This window comes from Colletotrichum gloeosporioides (genome assembly GCF_011800055.1).
Source record: "Colletotrichum gloeosporioides strain Lc1 chromosome Unknown consensus_95, whole genome shotgun sequence".
In the NCBI taxonomy this organism is placed as follows: domain Eukaryota; kingdom Fungi; phylum Ascomycota; class Sordariomycetes; order Glomerellales; family Glomerellaceae; genus Colletotrichum; species Colletotrichum gloeosporioides.
The window spans coordinates 293,388-312,725 of record NW_025544740.1 but is presented as its reverse complement, the minus strand read 5'-3'; the positions used below and the strand labels follow the sequence as shown (position 1 = coordinate 312,725).

Genomic DNA, 19,338 nt, shown 5'->3' with positions numbered 1-19,338 from the left:
TTGACAACAAACCATAACCCTGAAGAACAACCAAGAGAAGCTCCGAGAAGAGAATGCGAACAAGAAAAGGAGACTATAGAACAACCTATGATGAAGCCAGGAAAGATTGTTACGGCTGGGGATTGGACGCTTGCCCTGATCCAGCCATCTGACCGACTCCCGAACGTTATTGCGAACCGCCCTCCTGAGTCTACCGTTGAGCGAAGTGAGCTAGGGGTTGTCAAAGACTACTACTCTTTTTACATGGACTCTCGAGTGTTTTTGGACTCTCGGGAGGTCTTGATTGCTTGTGGGAAAAGCGGCTGGAAGCAGGGCTTCATCTCCAACAGAAGGACCTTCTTACTATCCCAAACACGGAGTCTACAAAAGGTTTGGTCGATAGATTTGGGAAACAATAGTGAGTAGCGGACCAAACTTTGACATTATGGGGAAATACTAATAGAGTGGAAGATTTCGAAGCTGGCGACTCTGGCTCCTGGGTTGTTCACAAGTACGATAACACTCTTATGGGTGCACTGATTGCCCGATCATCTCACAGCGGATATATGGTATCTTTCACAGACATCATGGAGGATATCGCAACAACATTGAAATTACTTCCACAAAATGTCGGCCTCCCCCAACCTGAGTTGGAACTCGATTTTGCAGATTGTGGTGAGATTGAGATACAAGTCAAAGAAGAAGGCGACGAAGAGGGCGACAAACATGAGCCTGTTGTCCTGTCCTCTCAGAAACAGGGACAATATTGGAAGTCAAAGCACATGTTGATCTATGCCATCGAAGTCTGCGCAACGCTTAGTGTGGCTACTCTGTGCCTGAAAAGAAGATGGGTAGAATTCGGGGTTTTGGTCACTTTGCGCGCGGTAGCTGTCGGATTCTTCGGTATCTCTGAAGCTATAATGGGACCAAGCAGCTCGCTTACGCTATGGGACTCTCCCAAACTTAGGAACCACAACTGGACATCAACATTGATGTTGCACACACCCTCACCCGGAACCCAAATCTTCATGATGCCGCTCTTGCTGCTGGCGACAATAGGTTGGGGTATCTTAAGGAGTACCGAAATAACGATAGAATGTTTCGAAGAATCTACCTGTCTTGAAGTTCGGGTTATAGACGGTGTAGACATCTTGGCTCTGGGAATACTCTGGGGAGGCTGTCTACTCGCGCTATTGGTTGAAGTTAGACAGCGGACTTTGTTCCTTGTCTGTGCAGGGTGGACTGTGGGTTTGGCTGTGGTCCTGATTTGTTGGTATACACCAGGACCTAGTCTCGCAGTCTATGAAACTCTGTGGAGGAACGAAACTTTAGAGATGCAGCAAGCATTCGTCACCTGGTGCCACACGAATGGACTACCAAAAGACCCACGACTTTGCGAGGCATCGTTCGCGGAGATGGCACCCGTTGTTTCTGGAGCCAAATGGGGTGAGTTGTTTTGGCCCCTTCTGGAATTTCTGATTCTAGGGAGTATTTTTGGGTATTGCTACGGGACCGGAGATTTCAACGTAACCGAGGTTTCCATGGACGTGGCAGCCAGTATGCTTCTTAAATTATCATAGGGTGAAACTCCGTATGCACCACTAAACACCGAGATCATGTCTTACAAGATTACCAGCCATATAGAGTTGAAATCCTTTGTCGGTTCATTGCTGAGCGACTCCAAGTCCATGATGTATCCGAAATGTCCGATCAAGTTGTAGGAGATACTCGTTCGAGTTACTGTCCGTTATGAATCTCGTCCCAGTGTACTTCAGTGAAATCTTCCGAAGGAGTATCCAAAAGAGGCTGTTTAATATCCAGAAGAACCTCATCAAAGAAGGCTCTAATGAACGTCCTCGTGATATTGACCATTCTGTTGCCGTCAATAGGCCCCATTGTAGCCGTGGTGCCGAAAATCTTCCAATATGTCCGGTCCTCCCAGTCGGCATGCACGCTTCCATCTACCGAGAACAGGCGCCACCAGCCAGTCTGCCAGGCTCGGTAATTGCTCCAAGTGCGGTCAGAGTTTGCATTGTGACCGCCGAAGCCCAGAATCATCGATGGCTTTTTCAGGTCGGAGTCGGAAGTGCTGTTCAATCGACCCCAGTTGGTACCGTCCACATTGATCGCAGCGGCAACAGCATCGCTCTCAAGTGCCAAGGTAAGAGCAGCGGAGCCTCCGAGAGACACACCAAACGTGCCGAGGTCGGTGGTCTTGAAGGGCGCGTCGAGCTCTGCCACGAGAGATGGAAAGTAGTCAATGAAGTGAAGTTGCTGTCTGACCCTGACGGCATGCAGCTTTTCTACCCAAGCAAGGGTGTAATTGTTGAAAGCTGGAGAGAGGCCGTAGACACCTGTGCCATTGGGATATCGCACGAAAGGTTGCTCGTAGACATGGTCGAATGCAGCCACGACGTATCCTTCGAAGTCATGTCAGTGTGAGCAAGGAATATTCAAGAAATCGTGGGCTTACCATGGGAGACGAGGTCAGAAATGGCAATGTAGCTGCCATCAGTCGGAGGACCCCAACCGCCGGGCCCGAAAAGGAGCGTCGGGCCTGTTCCCTCTTCAAGATAAGAGGCATTCCACCGCAAAGTCGAAGTCAGGTGGGAGATGTTGTAATTCCATAAATCCTCGTACAACTGAACAAGTTCGGGCTCGAGATACGGCTTTGGGCAAGGCTTCTCATCTGAAGTAGGATAGTACAACGTGACGAGATACTCGGTTGACACGCCGTTGGGCCAAACGACGTCCTCCTCTTCTAAGAAAGGAACGACAAAACGTTGGGCGCCGACATTGTACTCGCCCGTAGGAGCGGGGATGGGTTCTCCGAGAACCGGAAGGGTGAGCGACGCCAACAGACAGAGCGTCGGAGCCCAGGAAACTTGGAACTTCATTGCGATGATTGGGGATAGGAAACAACCAGGCTTGGAGACGAGTACGCCAAAAGGTGTTGTACGCGATGCTGATGTGTTTAAATAAGCATTTCAGAACCCTTGTCTTCTTCTCGGCATGAAAGTCGAACCCCTCCCGCGATCCATGGATAGATATGGGAAGCTAATGCCAGAAACGACGCGGCGGCACAAGCAAATCAGCCTAACTTCCATTCATTTTCAGACTTGGACTTACCTCAATCAGGCAGCTGGGACCTTTTGTGCCAGACTCATCCCCAGTCCAGCAGGCTCTACCCCGCTGAACGTATGACAAGAGTCCGAATGTGCAATCTGACCAGGGCTGCTGGCTGTAGGAGCAGGGTGGGGGAATACATACGAAGCGCCTTGGCATATACGCCCAGGTAAGCTGACAGCGGAACGGGCAATCTTGCCTGACCTAGATCACTGGGTAGTAACCGATGATTAATCTGCCTACATCCGCTTTTGCAGTTCAGATGTGCAGTTTCCTGCCTCGTATCAAGGGAAAGGCAACTCACTCTGTGTCCGGCATCTCTCCTGTATAAGTTGAGGGTGAAATAGCCGTTGTTGTGGACCACTGGCGCACTGCAGGAGAAGAAGTCATCGAGGAATTGAGAAATGGAAGACAGCAAACGCTTTTTGATTAAATCTCCGAAGTCCACATCCACAGAATAAACTATCCAGACATGTTCTACCTCTTCTTCGAAGGTCTGGCATTCTTCTCCATCTTCTTCTGCTTCTCCACTCTCGCCTTGCGAATATCCTCCGCCCCCTTGATCTCCTTCCTGCTGCCCGCGCCGTCCTTGAACTTGCCAATTCTCTTCTCCTTCGCCTCCGCAACCCTCTTCTTCCGCACCTGGTAGTCGTCGCGGTACTTGTCCGCCTGCTTCGGCGCCTTCTCCAGCTTGTGCTTGTACCTCGGCCCGGACTGGTCCACCGCGCCGGGCATGTTCGGCCTCTCCAGCCCGCCGACCTGCATGCGGCCCAGCCTGTTGGCCTTGCGCCACTTGTCGAAGCGGCCGCTCTGGAACGTGGCGGCGATCTTGACGCCCGACTCGCCGCGGATGAACTTGGAGCCCTTGGAGCCGTCCTCGTCGTTGGCGCGCGCGACGTACTTGTTCTGCTTCTTGTCCCAGCGCATGCCGCGCGTCTTGGTCGGCTCGCCGAAGCCCTTGGCCGTCTCGTCGTTGGTCAGGTCCATCGTCGCGTCGCGCGCCGCCTCAACGAAGCTCGACGTCTGCGCGCCTGTCGTGACGCCGTAGCCGCGCTCCTCGGCCGCGTTGATCGTGCGCGGCGTATAGGACATGTACACGTCCGAGTCGCGCCAGGAGTCGAGCTGCTTGTTCTTCTTCTTCTTGCCTTTTCCCTCGTCTGCGTTGGAGATTGTGACCTCGAGACCGTCGTTGTCGTCTGAGTCGTCAGAGTTGTAGGCCTCCATGGCGTCGGCGTAGTCTGCTTCTTCGTCCGAGTTTTCGTCGTCGTCCTGTTTGTCGGCGCCAAAGTCGCCCATCTCCGCGTCCGAGTCTTTGTCGTCCTTCTTGTTGCCACGGTGCGGCGTGATGCGTTTGCGTAGCTGCTTCATAACTTCCACTGCCTCGCTGTTGGAGCCCTTTCCTCCTCGTCCAATCTCGAAGATGGTCTCGGCTGGCCTGAAGCCACTGATCTTGGCCATCATATCATTGCGAGCCTGTTGGGCGTTGTTGGCGGCGGCGCCGAATAGCGGATGTAGCTGGTTCCAGCCCTCGGAGCCCACAATCTCGCGAGCGCGCTTTGCGCTCTCGTAGGAAGCCGAGTGTCGTGTCTTGAGATAGAGCTTCTCGGCCTTGACGGAGACACTGCGAAGAGCTTCGATGTCGGACTCCTCCTTCAAGATCTTGTTCATCCACTCCATGTTCATCTCAATCCTGTCACGTGAAAGTCCACCGACGACGACGTCCTCGGCGAAGGACGGCTTCTCGCTTTCATGACCTATGACAAGCTTACGACCGAGGAAGAGCTGCAGATCCAGCAGGTAGGGAGTATCGAGTTCGCGGACAATGCTGTAGGCCCAACCTCTTTGACCGGCACGGGCCGTACGACCGACACGGTGAACAAAGACCTTGGGCTGAGGGGGGAAGTCGTAGTTGATAACATTGGCCAGGACGGGGATATCGATACCTCTGGCAGCGACATCGGTGACTACCAGGATATTTGCGCGACCCTGACGGAAGTTTTCGGTGTTGATACGACGCGCCTCTTGATCCAAGGAGCCATAGACGTATGAGACCGCAAAACCGGCCTTGATAAGCATTTGCGCCAGATACTCGACGTGGTGCTTGGTGGCAGCGAAGATAATGGTAGAGTGTTCTGTTGGCTTTCCCCTTCCGTCACCCTCGCTGCGCTTCCGCTTCTTCGACGGCGCAATATCCAAGGGAACTCCATCGGGCGTGCCCATTGGCATCTTGATGATGTCGTGCAAGATATGCAACAAAGCCGCCTCCTTCTCGGCACCCTTGACAGAGAAGAATGCGCTTTCGAGATCCGGGGAAACCTTGGTCTCGGCGTCCAATCTTACTAGACTCGGGTCCTGCAGACCGGCTCTGGCAAACTCCACCAAAGACGCTGGCAGCGTGGCAGAGAACAGCAGACTTTGCCTCGACGGCGGGAGGGCGTGAAGAATCTCGGTGAGCTGGGCAGCGAAACCCATTTCGAACAGACGATCAGCCTCGTCAAAGACCACATACTTGATCGAAGACAGGTCCAGACCCATCTCAACCTTCAAATGCAGGAAACGACCAGGGGTCGCAATGACAATATCCGGGTTCGAGGACATGAAGCCGAACTGCTCCTCCATGCTGTCACCACCGACAAGCAACACACACTTCAGATCCGTGCCCTTGCTGAACTCCTTGACAACCTTCAACGTCTGCAGCGCCAATTCACGGGACGGCGACAGAATCAGCGCGCGGGTGCCGATCTTTGCGCTGTGGGCGCGCAGACGCTCGATCATGGGGATGACGAAGGCGGCCGTCTTTCCGGAACCCGTTCGCGCCATACCGACGACATCTTTGCGGTCGAGGATGATGGGGATCGTCTTTCGCTGAATCGGCGTGGGGACGGAGAATCCCTTCTTCGTGATCGCGCGGAGGAGGTTTGCGTTGAGACCTTGAGAACTAGTTAGCTTGGCCGAAGATGCTGGTTTCATGCAATGCCTGACATACCCATGGCCTGGAAACCACCGCCCTTCTTCACAGACTTTCCCTTCAGATTGGAGCTCTTTCGGAACGAAGCTGCCTGCTGCAGCGCAATGAAGGCGGCGTCGCCATCCTCTTCGCCCTCATCCTCGCCCCCTCCGTTCAAGATCCCGTCAAAGTCGAAGCCCGCATCCTGTCCGCCTTCGCTTCCGCTGTCGTCGGCATTGGTGTTGAAGAGGGCGTCGGCAATGTCGACTTCGCCGTCGGACGGAGTCGGTGATACTGCGCGACGGGGCATTCTGACAGATATGCGACAAGCTGGTTTCGTGGAAAGACTCTTGTCGACAACTGGGCCCTTGTCCTGTCGTGTTGGAAGAAACGCCGGTTTGGAGACGCCTCCAAAAAAGTCCCAAGAGCTGGCGGGCGAGACCCATCGAAAAATTTCTTATCGCTATCCAGTGTCTTATCTTAGCGTTCGTGGGGCGCCAAATAGACAGGGATACACAGTGGGTCCGGGCGTGTGTGGCTGCTGCGCACGCGGGCAGCCTCGTGCCCTTCGAACCTCCCTCAACCTCTGCAGGTCTCACACCTACACAAACCGCCGTAGCTTTCCAAGTTTTCCGTATTGAAAGTTTTGATAACGAGCTCTGCGCATCTACACCATGGCCAGTGAAGACGTCAAAGAGGAGAAGGATGCCCTCGACGCGCTCGAGTTAGAGGCGAAGGAGTTCGACAAGGTACGTCAACCCGCAAACGGAACCCATCCCTCTCGATATCTCGGAGCATAGCTAACTGACCCCTTTTCCAGGATGCCGAAATCGACAGAATCCTCAAGGCCTTCAGGTTAGACGCCTACGCCGTCCTCGACCTGCAGCCCGGCGTGCCCGAGTCCGACATCAAGATCTGCTACCGCAAGAAGTCGCTCCTCATCCATCCGGACAAGACCAAGAACCCGCTGGCGCCCGACGCCTTCGACCGGCTGAAGAAGGCGCAGACGGAGCTGATGGACGAGAAGCACCGCGAGCGCCTCGACGAGGCCATCGCGGACGCGCGCATGCTCCTCATCCGCGAGAACAAGTGGACCGTCGACAGCCCCGAGCTCAAGACGGACGAGTTCGCCAAGAAGTGGCGCGACAAGACGCGCGAGGTGCTCATCGACAACGAGCACCGCCGGCGGCGGCAGGTGAAGGCGCAGATGCAGGAGGAGGGCCGCGAGCAGAAGAAGCAGGACGAGGAGACCGAGCAGCGCAAGCGCAAGAGGCAGCACGAGCAGGACTGGGAGGCCACGCGGGACCAGCGCATCGACAGCTGGCGGAGCTTTCAGAAGGGCAAGTCCGGGGACGGGAAGAAGAAGAAGAAGATGAAGCCCATCGGTTGATTGTGGAAGTTTGGTTGGGGATTCCATTTCTGTTTTTTTCCGCCGCCTAAAATGGGCAGGCAGCTGGGAGGTGTTTATGGGGGTTTGGAGGGATAATTCCATTATAACTACACAGGTCTCGGCTTACGGATACACGATCACACACAAGCATGGCACGGTTTACATCAAGAGAGCCAGTGAGTTTATGATTGACCATCGCGGTTATGTCCCTAACTATGTCAGAAGTGCAATGCCCATGTTCCCAAAAAACTTTTCATTCGCTGTTTGCGAGGCGCATCTAGCCAGGTAAGCACACCCCCCTTTTCTTCCTCATCACGTCGTGGTATGCTCGCATTATGATCCTAAAAAAACATGAACTTTTGATGCACTTTGCCTCTATGCCATCCCTGTACTATCACCGGCAGGTCCAATTCAAGGCTGGTGCTTCTTCTTGTACGAGAGGAAACGCGCGAGGTTGAGAACAACCTCGTCCGCGCGCGAGCGGAGCTCGGGAAGCGTCCTCTTGTCGATCGTCTTGACAAGGGCCTTGACCTTGGGCTGGGCCGCCTCAAGATGCTGCAGGAAGCCGTCCTTCCAGAAGACCTCCTTGTCGCATGCAAAGTCCTCGTCGCCGTAGATGTCGAAAAGCTGGTTGAGCGCCTCGACCGCGTCGGCGGCCGGGGTCTCGGGCAGAGCCGTGATGACCGTGATGAGGAAGACGCCGATCTCGCGGTTGAGCTCGACGGGGGCGGGGTCCCGCGCGAGCTGGCCCAGCACGCCGATGCACTTCACTCCCAGACCCTGGAAAGGGTCCTCGGGCTCTTCGTCCTTGGCCTTCTCGCCGTTTGCTGCTCCGTTCGCTCCCTTCTTGGGCAAGCTCTTGGTGGCATGGTAGAGCGCCATGAACTTCTTGTGCTCGTCGCCGGTGAGGGGCGCGCGGCCGGGCAGGCTGCGTGAGACGGCCCAGGCGAGGCTGGTGACCTGGGTGGCGAGGTCGACGTCGGCGGTGTTGGCGGCGAGGATGGGGACGATGACCTTGCCCCAGACGGCCTTGCCGGAGGGCGTCCACGCCTTGAGGATGCCGGCGTTGTGGTCGTCGGCGAAGTCGAAGACGGAGATGGACCAGGCGATGTTGTTCAGGGCGGACAGCGCGTGGCCCTGGATTCGGAGGGCGTCGTCGGACTGTGCGGCGGTGGTCGCGAGCTCGATGAGTCTCGGGATGGCTTGTTGGATGAGTTCGCGGAGCGTGGGGAAGTCGTCCATGTTCGCCTCGCCCTCGACCTCGTCGTCGGCGCCGGTCACCATCTCCATGTCGGCCATGTCGTCCTCGTCCATTGAGGAGTCGTCGTCGTCGCCGCCGACGTTGTCTTCCTCCCCTGAAGCCTTGTCGTCGATGTCCTCCTCCATGGCGGTGTCGTCTCCAATTCCGTTCCATTCCTCGCCTCCCTTCTTGTTGCCGCCCTGCATGGATACTTGGAGGGTGGTGCCAATGTCGGCTAGGATTTCCAGTGCGAGCTGGAGGACCTCGGTCGGGTTGGACCATTGGCTCTTGGGTGGCAAGTCAGCTGCCGGCTCGGAGCCCTGGAGTGCCGATGACAGAGTCGGGATGAGTGCGGCGTCGGAGAGGTTTTTCTGACCCGGTGTGCTGTCGAACCACTCCAAAGTTGTGAAGATGTTGTGCAGAACACCACAAGCCAGGACGCCCTTGGCATCGGCAGTGGCTTGCAACTTCGTTAGGGTCGTGAGGGGCTTGGGGTTCTCGTCGGCCACGACATCCTCAGCCAGACGACGGTTGTCCTCAGATAAGGTAAGGAGAGCAGCCAGCGCCTCGAGGCAGATGCTTGACGGTGAGTCGGCGTGAGCTACAAGAGTGAAAAGGAGGTTCTTGATGCCCTCGATTCCCACAATGGCCTCGAGGATCTCATCCTGAGCCTCGGCGAGGGCAGACAGGAGTGCGACGACGGACTCAGCAATGGCCCATGTAACCTTGGCCTCGCCCTTGCTCACAGCGGAGCCCTTGGCCAGGTTCTCCAGGATCTGATGAATGTTAACCAAAGAACTCACTTGAGGATTATGCGAATGGGAATGGGGACTAACAGCCTGAGAGGCAAAGCCGATGGCACTGAGGACATCCAGGCGGTACAGGTGAATACAAAAGTCGGCCTCTTCCTCCTCGGCAATGACCCTCAAAATGTCCCAGCCAGCGGCGCGGCTGTCGAGGTTTGCGTCGGTCAGCGTCTCATTGAGGACGATGTGGACGATCTGCTCGCGCAGCAGCAGCTTCCGGCACTTTTCGTCGGTGACGATGTTGGAGACGGCGGCGGCGGCGGCGGTGCGGGACTTTGGGTCGGAGCTCTTGAGGTCCTTGATGACGGGCAGAATGGACTTTTCCCTGAGGGCGGCCAGCTCGGGGTCAGAGGGCGGCTTGACGGTTTTGGCGATGGGGTCCTTGCGATGGCCCTGGCCGCCTCTGTTTCGTCTGGACTTTCCCATTGTGGCGGGGTTTATGGGTGAATAAGTAGCTTGAGACAATGATTAAAATGAATGAGTGACCTATGAGGTGAAAAATATGAGACTTTAGCTGAAAGTGAGGGGCGTTATTTGTGTTGGAATTTCTTCGTGACCGACCTCTAAAAGTCGCCCCGCGATTGCGCTTCAGAAGAAAAAAAAAAATTAGAAAACGGTTGCTCGGGGCAGCCACATTGTGGCTCGAGAGGCGCCCCGCATCGTGGTGCACCACCACACCGGTGACATTGCAACGCCTCACTGAAGGAAACGTGGGCGCACAGCTGTCGGGCCGGACTGAGAAGTACCTTTCCCCACTAGTCATTAAGCTGTACCACGCTAAATTCAGGAACGGTACTTTGGCCCAGGTCAAGTCCCCTCCAGCTCCTTGCTGTTTTACACCACCGCAGTACAAGCTCATCAGTCCGTCTCTTCAATTCATGATTCGAGTGACACAACTTACTGCGACAAACTGCACGGCTTTCTTCGCCAACAAGCAACACCGCTGCGAGGCCACTGCTCTCCGTTGCCATTTTTGGACGATCTGACCGGCCATTGTCCAAGCCGGACGGACACCTCACTCGATCCTTCAACGGCACCCAGGTCCCGCGCGTCCGTACCCCGGATCCTTTGCAGAACAGCAGAACAGGGCCCTTGGAAACGCCACCTTTCTCCAACTCTGCACGACGGGGCCAGCTTCTCCTCAGCAAGCCGTGTTTCCTCGCGCATGAACCACGTCGCTGATCGCCGCCTCTGGAGCTCTCATCGCAATCGAAGCTCCCCCTTCCCGAGGTCCCGTCTCCCCGTTGCGGTCCGGCCAAGCTCCACAGATCCACCGTCCGACACTTGAACCCACAAAGCTGCAGCACGACACCCGCTTGCACAGCCCAGCAGCAGGGACGCCGGCGCAAGGAGCAAGGGAAAAGCAACCCTGGCCAGACGAGACGCACTTTCAGGTCAGGGACACGCTACTGCGCAATAAGGTGCGCAATTGCCGGCACCAGGGAACCGCCCGTCACAGTCACAGGTCGGGCAGGTCCAGTCCAGGTCGGAGCAGAGGGAAGGGCGAAGGGACCACTTGTTGTTTCGTTCCACACACCTTTTACCTGGCCAAGTCCAAGTCCACGTCAAGTCGAGTCGACGTACGTCCTGACTTGTCCTCTTGCTCGGAGCTCGACATCCAGCTAGCTGCATCTACGAATCCGTTGACGGGAAGATGTGAGACGCCCAACCAACCCTCGGATCACCTCGTCCCCTCCCTTGCAGCTGCACCACCAGTCATTACAGTCGCCCTGTCATCGACGCTTTGCTGTCACTTCTCTTCTGCCTTCTTCCTTTCTTGCCTTCTTCTTTCCCTCCCCTGCTGTGCTGCAGTTCCGCCTCCCAGATAGAGAAGCATGCCGGAACCATGGCGACAACTGCGCTCCCTCGTGTTCCTCAGCGATGAAGAGATGGGCAAGAAGGACGACGACCACTACCGCGGCGGCAGCAGCAACGTGAACCCCATGCTGCTTCGAAACAGAAATACCCAATGGCAGCCGGCCGCCAAGATGCCATCCCGCCGTCTATTCCGACGCCTCGCCTACCTCTTCCTAATCGCCGCTGGTATCTGGTACTTCCTCGGCGACCTTTCCTTCGCCGAACGACGCCCCAACTACATCTACCCGTATACCGACGGCCCCCGAGACTACATCCCCTCCCCGATCCGCGATGGTCCTCCTCGGAGGAGCGGCGGCGGTCGCAAGGCCAAGCCTGGAACGCCCATGCCCCCGATCGCCGAACACGACTACAACGGCCCGGTCAAGTTCCACCGTCTGGCGTCTTCGCTGCACGCAATCGCTGCGACTAAGGGCGGACAGACGATCAACCAGAACGTGCTTTTTGCGGCATCGAGTCTGCACAGCGCGTCGACGTTGCTGCCATTCGCCTGCAAGATGGGCATGGAGCTGAGGAACTACGTGCACTTTGCGGTTATGGGACGGAGTGAGCTCGAGCTCGACGAGATCAAGAAGATCAACGGAATAGACGACAGCTGCTACATCATCTGGCACGATGCCCGCGCCGACTTCTCCTCCCTTTCGACCGACGCCCGCCTAGAGCTGTCCGTCGTCCGCGGACTTCGAAACATCAATACCTTTATGCACCCGCAGGCGATCATGGTGGATGGCACCGACGACGAGCTCTTCCCGTTCCTGAAGGGCATGCGACAAGAGGCCGGTGCGCTGAAGATCCCGCTGATCGAGCTTCCCAAGGAGGCGTCTAAGCAGCTCTGGTGGTTGTCGAAGCTCGATAGTCCGTCGCTCGCAGCTTGGAACAAGGTCAGCGTCGATATTCTCATCCAAGCCCCGGCCAGCGGCTCCGGCAGCCTGCTGCGACTGCTGAGGTCACTGAACGAGGTCGATTTTACCGCTTTCACGATCCCCCACCTTACCATCGAGCTGCCGCAAGACATTGAGCCCGCAACGGCCAAGTTCCTCGAGGATTTCCACTGGCCGCCCTCGCACGTGGCAAACCCCGGCAGGACGCAGATGTTGTCACTGAGACATAGGATACCGCGGCAGCGGATGACGGAAGAGGAGAGCTCCATCCGGTTTCTAGAGTCGTTCTGGCCAACGACGCCTAGGTTTTCTCATATTCTTGTTCTCTCACCGCAGGCGGAGTTGGCACCTGGTTTCTTTCATTGTGAGTTACTTGTGCTTGCGTTTGGGTTACCTAACTGACTGGCCCTAGATCTGAAATACTCTCTTCTGGAGTACCGCTACTCCGGATACTCGGTAGTCCAGAAATGGGACCAACGTCTCCTCGGCATCAGTCTGACCGCCCCGTCAGTCTACTTGAATGGCAAGAAGGCGTTTGTGGAGCCAATTTCTGATGGCCCAGACGAGATGGGCACCTCCTACATGTGGCAGGCGCCCAGCAGCAACGCCATGCTAATATTCGGCGAGAAGTGGGTCGAGCTTCACGGTCTGGTATCTCAGGTGGACGCGTTGAAGAGCTCGCGCGCTCCTGAGAAGATTCCAGAGATGGTGACCACCAAGGAAGTCAGCAAGATGTTCCCCTCTTGGCTGGAACACGTCTTGCGGCTGTCGCGATTGCGAGGTTACTTCACGGTCTATCCCAGCGCCGAGACGGGCGCCACAGTAGCCAAGGTACACAACGAGCTGTACCGGGGCCCCGAAGAGTACGAAATGGAGGCCGACGAGCGAAAGAAGCTCAGGGCGAATCTGGCAGAGTCAATGCACACCTCCGAGTCGCTCGTGCGCACGCTGGACACCCTCCCGAACAACGGCACCCTTACCCCCTGCAAGGATCTGCCGATGCTTGGCTGGGAGGGCGATAGCATGGGCCTGAGGGACGTGTATCAGCGCGCGGTGGAGTACATGTTTGCATGGCGCGAGGTCGTCGGCGGGTGCAACGCGGAAGCGAAGCAGAGCGATCACATTGACGGTTCCGCGAGGGACCTGTTCTGCACGCCTGACGGCAAGCTGAAGGGTTAAGAAAAGAAAGAAGAATGCGCAAGACGCAGGCCGTGTGTATTTCACATATATAGACTGCATTTCGATATATACCCACGGGGGATGGATAAAACACATCAGCAAGGACTGATGCGCGGCGCGAGCAAAAGACTGGGGTTGGCATTGGGAAGCATAATAGGCGCTAGGAGAAAAAAAGAACTTTTTGAATTAACTGTTTCTCTATTTTCACAAAATATGCGATGTAGTGAAGTCTGACTTCAGCGTGTTGTCTGAGGTGTTTTTGTCATTGCTGGCGAGCTTGGTGATGACCAGGAGGACTATGCACGTGCCCACGATGCTCAGGGCCACGAAGGAGAGGACGAGCTGTGTTCTCCAGCCGGTCTGCACGATGGCTGCTTTGCGGCTGTATTTGTTTACCGTTTCTGATGATTTGGTCAGTTTTGGTCCCGTCATTTGGGGTGAGGGACGGTTGATGTGAAGAAAACGAAGAGGGAGCGACAGAGAGATAGAGAGTGTGTGTGTGAGAGACGGGGAGAGAGAAAGAGGAAGGAAACTGACTAATGTAGTTTCCTATGCCGAGACACAGGCACGAGACGGCGAGGCACCAGAAGATGACGCCGAGCGGCTTTGCCATGCGCAGCTCGAGATCGCTGGGCTCTGATTTGAGGTGGAAGGAGAGGACGATTGCGACGGAGACGATGGACATGTAGACTGAGAGGCGGAGGTACGAGAGGAATGCTGTGAGGTTTTGTCAGTTTGGGTCACCAAAAAGTTGAGGACTTGAGGCCATGAAAAACATGAAGAGGCGGAAAAGCGGATTGGGATGAAGGGGGGGTTACTTCTCTCATTCGCGCAGTGGTCCCGCGCGTCGCTGGACTCATTCTGGAAAAGCAGCGGGCCGAGGATGGGCCAGGCGAGGAATGTTGAGGTGCCTGCGTGGCCGTAGCCGCTGTGGTGGGAAGTCTTGGTTAGCCTGGTGTTCGGAGCGTGGCTTCATGTCTGTGGTGTGGTTGAACATTTTCGCAAGAGTTTCTTGAGATGACGTCGCGGGGGAGGTGTCATGGGATGAACGCGGGCTGGAGAGGACTTGGACGTACCCGATCTCGCCGACCTCGACCGGCCGCAGGAGGCTTAAGGGCCGGAGGGGCGCGCAGCAGGTGAAGGTGAGGTCTTCGTCGTCTATGTGCGCTGCGGACATCTTGAAGGAATGGGGATTTCAGTGTTTGCGATGGTGGTGGGCTGAGGGAATGAAGCCCGTTGAAGGTTCAAGTGAAGAGAATCTTGGGAGGAAAATCATGGTGCTGGATTTGGTCACAAGCGCCATGTATGAGGTGATTTGAGCACTGTGTAGACCCGGGTGAACTTGGGGGAGACGAAGCATGTGCGGGCGGGGGATGGGCACTGTGCGGCTGTCGCGGTTTGAGGACGGCGACCTTCGGTTTCGGCCCCACTTTATTCGGGCGGGAAGGGACTCTACCATCGCTCTCGTCTACGGCAGGAGTTCTCGCAGCCGAGTGATTGTGGCTTCTTCTGATGTGGTCCTACTATTGGTGGCTTGCAAGCTGCTGCATGTCTTGGTAGACCGCTCATGCCGTTGGCGGACAGCCTGCTTGTCTGCCTAACGCCACACACCATATTGCCCGTACTAAAGCTGACAACCTCGCCACTGAAGCTAGCCTTGGGACCTCAACTTCAATTTTTCTGAAAATCCCTCGCTCTCGAACAGCTTGCTGAGAGAAAGTGTCTTTCGGTTGGTCGGCAGGCGACATCGCCGCAGCGATAAAACTAGTGTACAACGTCTACGAGGCCCTCGATAGCTCTGCCGGGGCTTCTCGCGACTATCGGGACGCTGTTACTTTTCTGAAATCACTCATCCATACGCTGAATACGCTCACAGGTCTGGCTGACTGGGAAGCGTACCCGGCATACCGTGAGGATATAAAGCGGCAAGTTGAGCTTATCAGAAGCCCAGTCACGGAATTCCTTCAGAGCATCGAAAAGTATGAGTCGTCACTGGGACGTAGTGCAAAGAGCGGAAGATTGAGGCAGTTTGCTCCAAAGCTGAAGTGGCATATGCTCTGTGCAAAGCAAACCCTCGTCCTCAAAAGCCGGATCCAGTCGCACATGAGTGTGTTGAACATTGTTATGCATAGGCTAGCGATGTGAGTCCATACTCCCGCATCATTTATCTCACACCCCCTCCCCCTCCCTAGGCGATCTTTTCATTGCATTCCCGTTACATTCATAGTTCTGAATGTTTTCATCGTCTCAATTGATCTTTGTCGTCGCAAATGTACTACTTTCCTTCGATTTTGTCGCACTTCTGATCCTAAACACAACCCAAATTCCTTTCTGTCGTCGAGGATTAGATCAAACATATGCATTTGAGCACATATGAAATAGGCTCAGATGTTGGCCACTGACAGTTGGGTTGGAAGTGATGTCGTCATCAAGACTCAGAAAGGTTTACCAGAACTATGTCGATCTGTCTTTCAGGATGCAATTAGACCTGAGCTCACAGCCACTTTGACGGATGCTTTACAGCAAGACTTTGTCGCATTGCTGAAAGCGCAAAAGGAAGAGAACCAGAAGCTCGAACAAAGCATCCTTGGAGACTTACAGGACATGAAGAAGAGTTTTGAGCCTTTCGCCAGCTCTATTATGCATGCTCGGATTGTTGATGTGTCTGCAGCTGCTACTGCCAGACCTCCACATGCGGTAGACACCAAGTCGTATCATAGTCGAGCCATCGGCCTCCCTAACTCTACTATAATAAACGGCCATTCTCGGGACTGTCTCGAAGAGCTGTAAGCGCTTTCGACAACAAATTTAGAGGTATAGGAAAGCTTACGATTTCAAGGTACTATCTTGTACTGGTTTACCTTGGCCACTTTCTACGAGATTTATTGTATGTCCACTGTTACAACTCGTCATGTTATTGACGTTTATTTACAACACCCATGCACAGTATCCTACTCTCACGGATTGTGCGGCCCACAAAGCAGCTCGTGCCAGACCTCGTGGCCAAGTTCCACCTTACGTTCTTCGACGCTGTAGGCGGTGCCCCTCGGGTGCTGCAATACGATGCTTTCCGGAGCTTTGAGGTAATTCTTAGCACATAGGAGTGAGCCACGGACTAAGATAGCAATGGCAAGTCGCCTTCCAGCTAACCGTCCCTCTTCGAAATAGACCTTGCGGGCTTTCATCCAAAGCGAATTTGGCACCATCCAACTAGTATCTCGCCACCAATACCTGATACTCGAGGAGAATGGTCGAGTCCTGGACGAGACCAACTGGCGAGCTAGCGTCGTTCCTGGAAGCAAGATTGCGATGTCTGTCATCTTTAGAACTTTTGAGAGGGGCCTAAAGTCATACAGGCTACAAATATGCCCCCGAAAGCTCTGTGGAGGTGCTCGACTGATTAAGATCTCTCCAGGATGGCAAGCATGGTACGTGCATTGCTAACTGGACGGAGCTCGAGCGAGGACGATACACTAATAAGCAAATACAGCCCACGGTGCGAAAAGAACTTCTTCTGTAGTCCTTGCCCACAAGAAGCGGCCAAGATTAAAGAGCGTCTGAAGACCGATCCTTTCAGCAGTGGTCCCGCTCAGTGTTCTTCACAGCTGCACCAGCTGAAAACACGTCAGCCTCCCACACGACTACGGCCAGCGAACATCTCCGAAGACCTCAAAAGAGATGCAAGAATATTTGAACAAGTCGAAAAATTCGAAAAGGAGAGTGAAGAGGTCATGTTTTCTCGAATCTTCCCGAGGTTCGAAAACTTGTGGTCGGTTATGGCTCGCATTAGCAGGACACACCCGTTCGAGGAGTTCGACATCCAACGAGTGAAGAGCAAATACCCCCGGCTCCCTGATCGAATTTGTCTTCGACTAGGGAAAGCAAACAGCTTGAGACGTCGGGTCTTCAGATATTGGGCGACACAGGCGAAATCTCCACCTTCAAGCCATGCATGTGGCGATTCCGCAGAGATGATCACGCAGGCCATCGAGTTATCCGGAAAGAAGCGAAGCAGTGACATATGTTCCTTTGATATGGTGGTGGGAATCCATGGAGCATTGGCAGGCGCCTATGCCAACCTCTTCAAACTGCGATCGGATTGCACCCGCTGTGTCGATTGCGTAATTTGCTTCAGATCCATGCCGCAGCTCTTGGGACTTCACAGGTAACTTACCCACATACGTCGAGAAGAAAAGAGCAACGCTTATCAATGTCCGCTGGTCTGTAGGAAGTTTCATTTGCTCCAAGATGTGCAACCTTACATCTGCCTCCATGATTCTTGCCAAGATCCACCAAAGTTCTTCCATCAGCGACATGACTGGATTAACCACAACCTGGAAGCACATCAAGGCAATATATTTCCGGGAATCTCCTTCAATGATAGTGAGGAATGCCCAATGTGCTTTCGTCGTATCGAAAGCGCAGGGAATCATATAGCACGGCATATGGAGCATCTTGCTGCGTACTCAATTCCTTCCGATGATGACTGAGGTACTGACATTGACCACTGAGCCGGACAGAAGACTTGACATTTGAGATTGGTTTTCGGTTTTCACTTTGTTTTCATTAGTCATTGATCGACTGATACCGCATCATAACGCGCGGGAGGGGAGGGGGACTGTTGTGATGCAGTGTCAAGTGCTACTCGGAAAACTGAACAGCTTGCAACAAAGCCTCAATAATCTGATGATGGCATACTGATTCTGAAATTTATATTGAATTCTATCTCGTCTGATTGGGTTGCACCTCGTAATTGTAAGGCCTTCCTGTAAGAAACATCCGTCGAACGTCTCCATTATCATGTGAAAATTCTCGACCTCTCTGACAAGGCCTCCCCTTTGACTCTTGAAACCTGATGTGAGCCATCCAAGCATCATCTGTTGGAGAGTTGTAGGAGCCAAAGTCGTACCAGGCAGCAACATGCGCCTGGTGCCCATCAAATGAGACACTGAAATCCGTCAGACAAAGCGAGCAGTGTCCGAAGCTATCATAATACGGCGAATTATCACTCTTTCTGTATGCATACTGGGCATGTTCTCGAAAAGCCGTAAGGCCATGCTGTCTTGGAGAGATCCCCGACAATATCCCCCCGTCCACGGCGGCCATGTGAGGGCACAGCTCAAGAAACCAGAGCGAATGGAGCGTCACGCGCATCGCTGGACTCATTCCGATTGTCCACCTCTCTTGCAACATGGACCGTCCGTTGACCACCTTAGGCGTAGCTTCATATACCCATGTGCAGTATTCATCCCACCGCCGGTGCGGGAAACCGCCGAATACCTGTGAAGATGGCCCCATCAAGGTCTCAAGGTGCTTATGGTAGAAGTCACCGAAACGCGTGCGCTTGAGGGCGAGCTGTATTTCCCCTTCGCGAACGGCATAGAAGCATGCTAGTGTATATGGCCTGAGTTCGCTTCGAAGGAAACACGAGCGATGGGGCGCGTCTCGGAAATCCTGCAGGTTGTTTTGGTTGATCGGGTGGAGGGCCTCGCAATACCGACATACCCATCTGTCGGGAACGAAATTGGAGAGCCCAGCCCAAAATTTGAACCTCGCATTGGAGTGAGTAGCAGCCTTTACTGTTCTCACCTCTAGTGCTGTGATGCACGAGGGACAGGTCTTCGATCTAGTGCAATCTGCACAACCCCCGGGCTCGGGGAAAATTCCAAGCGCGCGGAGTTCTTTCTCCACACGCCCATGGGTCAGACGCCGGAGGGCTCCGCAAGTTTGACTGAGAAAATATGCTTCGTGCAGTTCTAGGTAGTCGGCGAGGTCGTATATCAGTTCAGGAGGAAGTTGAAGGAGCGGAAATTTGGATGCGTCAGGTCGCCTGCCCAAACCGAGTGTGGCTTTGACGAACGCCTTGATTTGAGCCCGGAGTTTCAACATCGTGTCTAACGGCTAACGAAGGAATT

At 54.7% G+C, this 19,338-nt stretch overlaps 6 protein-coding genes across 6 annotated transcripts; 2 read left to right on the top strand and 4 right to left on the bottom strand.

The window, feature by feature from the left end:
• Positions 1–1,716: 1,716 nt before the first annotated feature.
• GCG54_00013245 (uncharacterized protein) lies at positions 1,717–2,876 on the bottom strand (the record flags this gene model as incomplete). Its single annotated transcript, XM_045413103.1, has 2 exons — positions 1,717–2,399; positions 2,453–2,876. The coding sequence occupies 2 exons, from the start codon at positions 2,874–2,876 to the stop codon at positions 1,717–1,719; spliced, it is 1,107 nt and encodes a 368-aa protein (XP_045257664.1).
• Positions 2,877–3,582: 706 nt separating this feature from the next.
• GCG54_00013244 (ATP-dependent RNA helicase DBP10) lies at positions 3,583–6,362 on the bottom strand (the record flags this gene model as incomplete). The annotated part of the gene is made up of 2 exons (XM_045413102.1): positions 3,583–6,035; positions 6,092–6,362. The coding sequence occupies 2 exons, from the start codon at positions 6,360–6,362 to the stop codon at positions 3,583–3,585; spliced, it is 2,724 nt and encodes a 907-aa protein (XP_045257663.1).
• A 364-nt stretch (positions 6,363–6,726) lies between these two features.
• Positions 6,727–7,442, top strand: GCG54_00013243 (J domain-containing protein spf31; the record flags this gene model as incomplete). The annotated part of the gene is made up of 2 exons (XM_045413101.1): positions 6,727–6,801; positions 6,873–7,442. The coding sequence occupies 2 exons, from the start codon at positions 6,727–6,729 to the stop codon at positions 7,440–7,442; spliced, it is 645 nt and encodes a 214-aa protein (XP_045257662.1).
• A 411-nt stretch (positions 7,443–7,853) lies between these two features.
• GCG54_00013242 (putative ARM-like repeat-containing protein) lies at positions 7,854–9,914 on the bottom strand (the record flags this gene model as incomplete). The annotated part of the gene is made up of 1 exon (XM_045413100.1): positions 7,854–9,914. The coding sequence occupies one exon, from the start codon at positions 9,912–9,914 to the stop codon at positions 7,854–7,856; it is 2,061 nt and encodes a 686-aa protein (XP_045257661.1).
• Positions 9,915–11,323: 1,409 nt separating this feature from the next.
• Positions 11,324–13,423, top strand: GCG54_00013241 (uncharacterized protein; the record flags this gene model as incomplete). The annotated part of the gene is made up of 2 exons (XM_045413099.1): positions 11,324–12,608; positions 12,657–13,423. 2 exons carry the CDS (start codon positions 11,324–11,326, stop codon positions 13,421–13,423), a joined length of 2,052 nt encoding a protein of 683 aa, XP_045257660.1.
• A 204-nt stretch (positions 13,424–13,627) lies between these two features.
• On the bottom strand, positions 13,628–14,600 carry GCG54_00013240 (uncharacterized protein; the record flags this gene model as incomplete). The annotated part of the gene is made up of 4 exons (XM_045413098.1): positions 13,628–13,824; positions 13,961–14,140; positions 14,242–14,351; positions 14,500–14,600. 4 exons carry the CDS (start codon positions 14,598–14,600, stop codon positions 13,628–13,630), a joined length of 588 nt encoding a protein of 195 aa, XP_045257659.1.
• Positions 14,601–19,338: the final 4,738 nt, after the last annotated feature.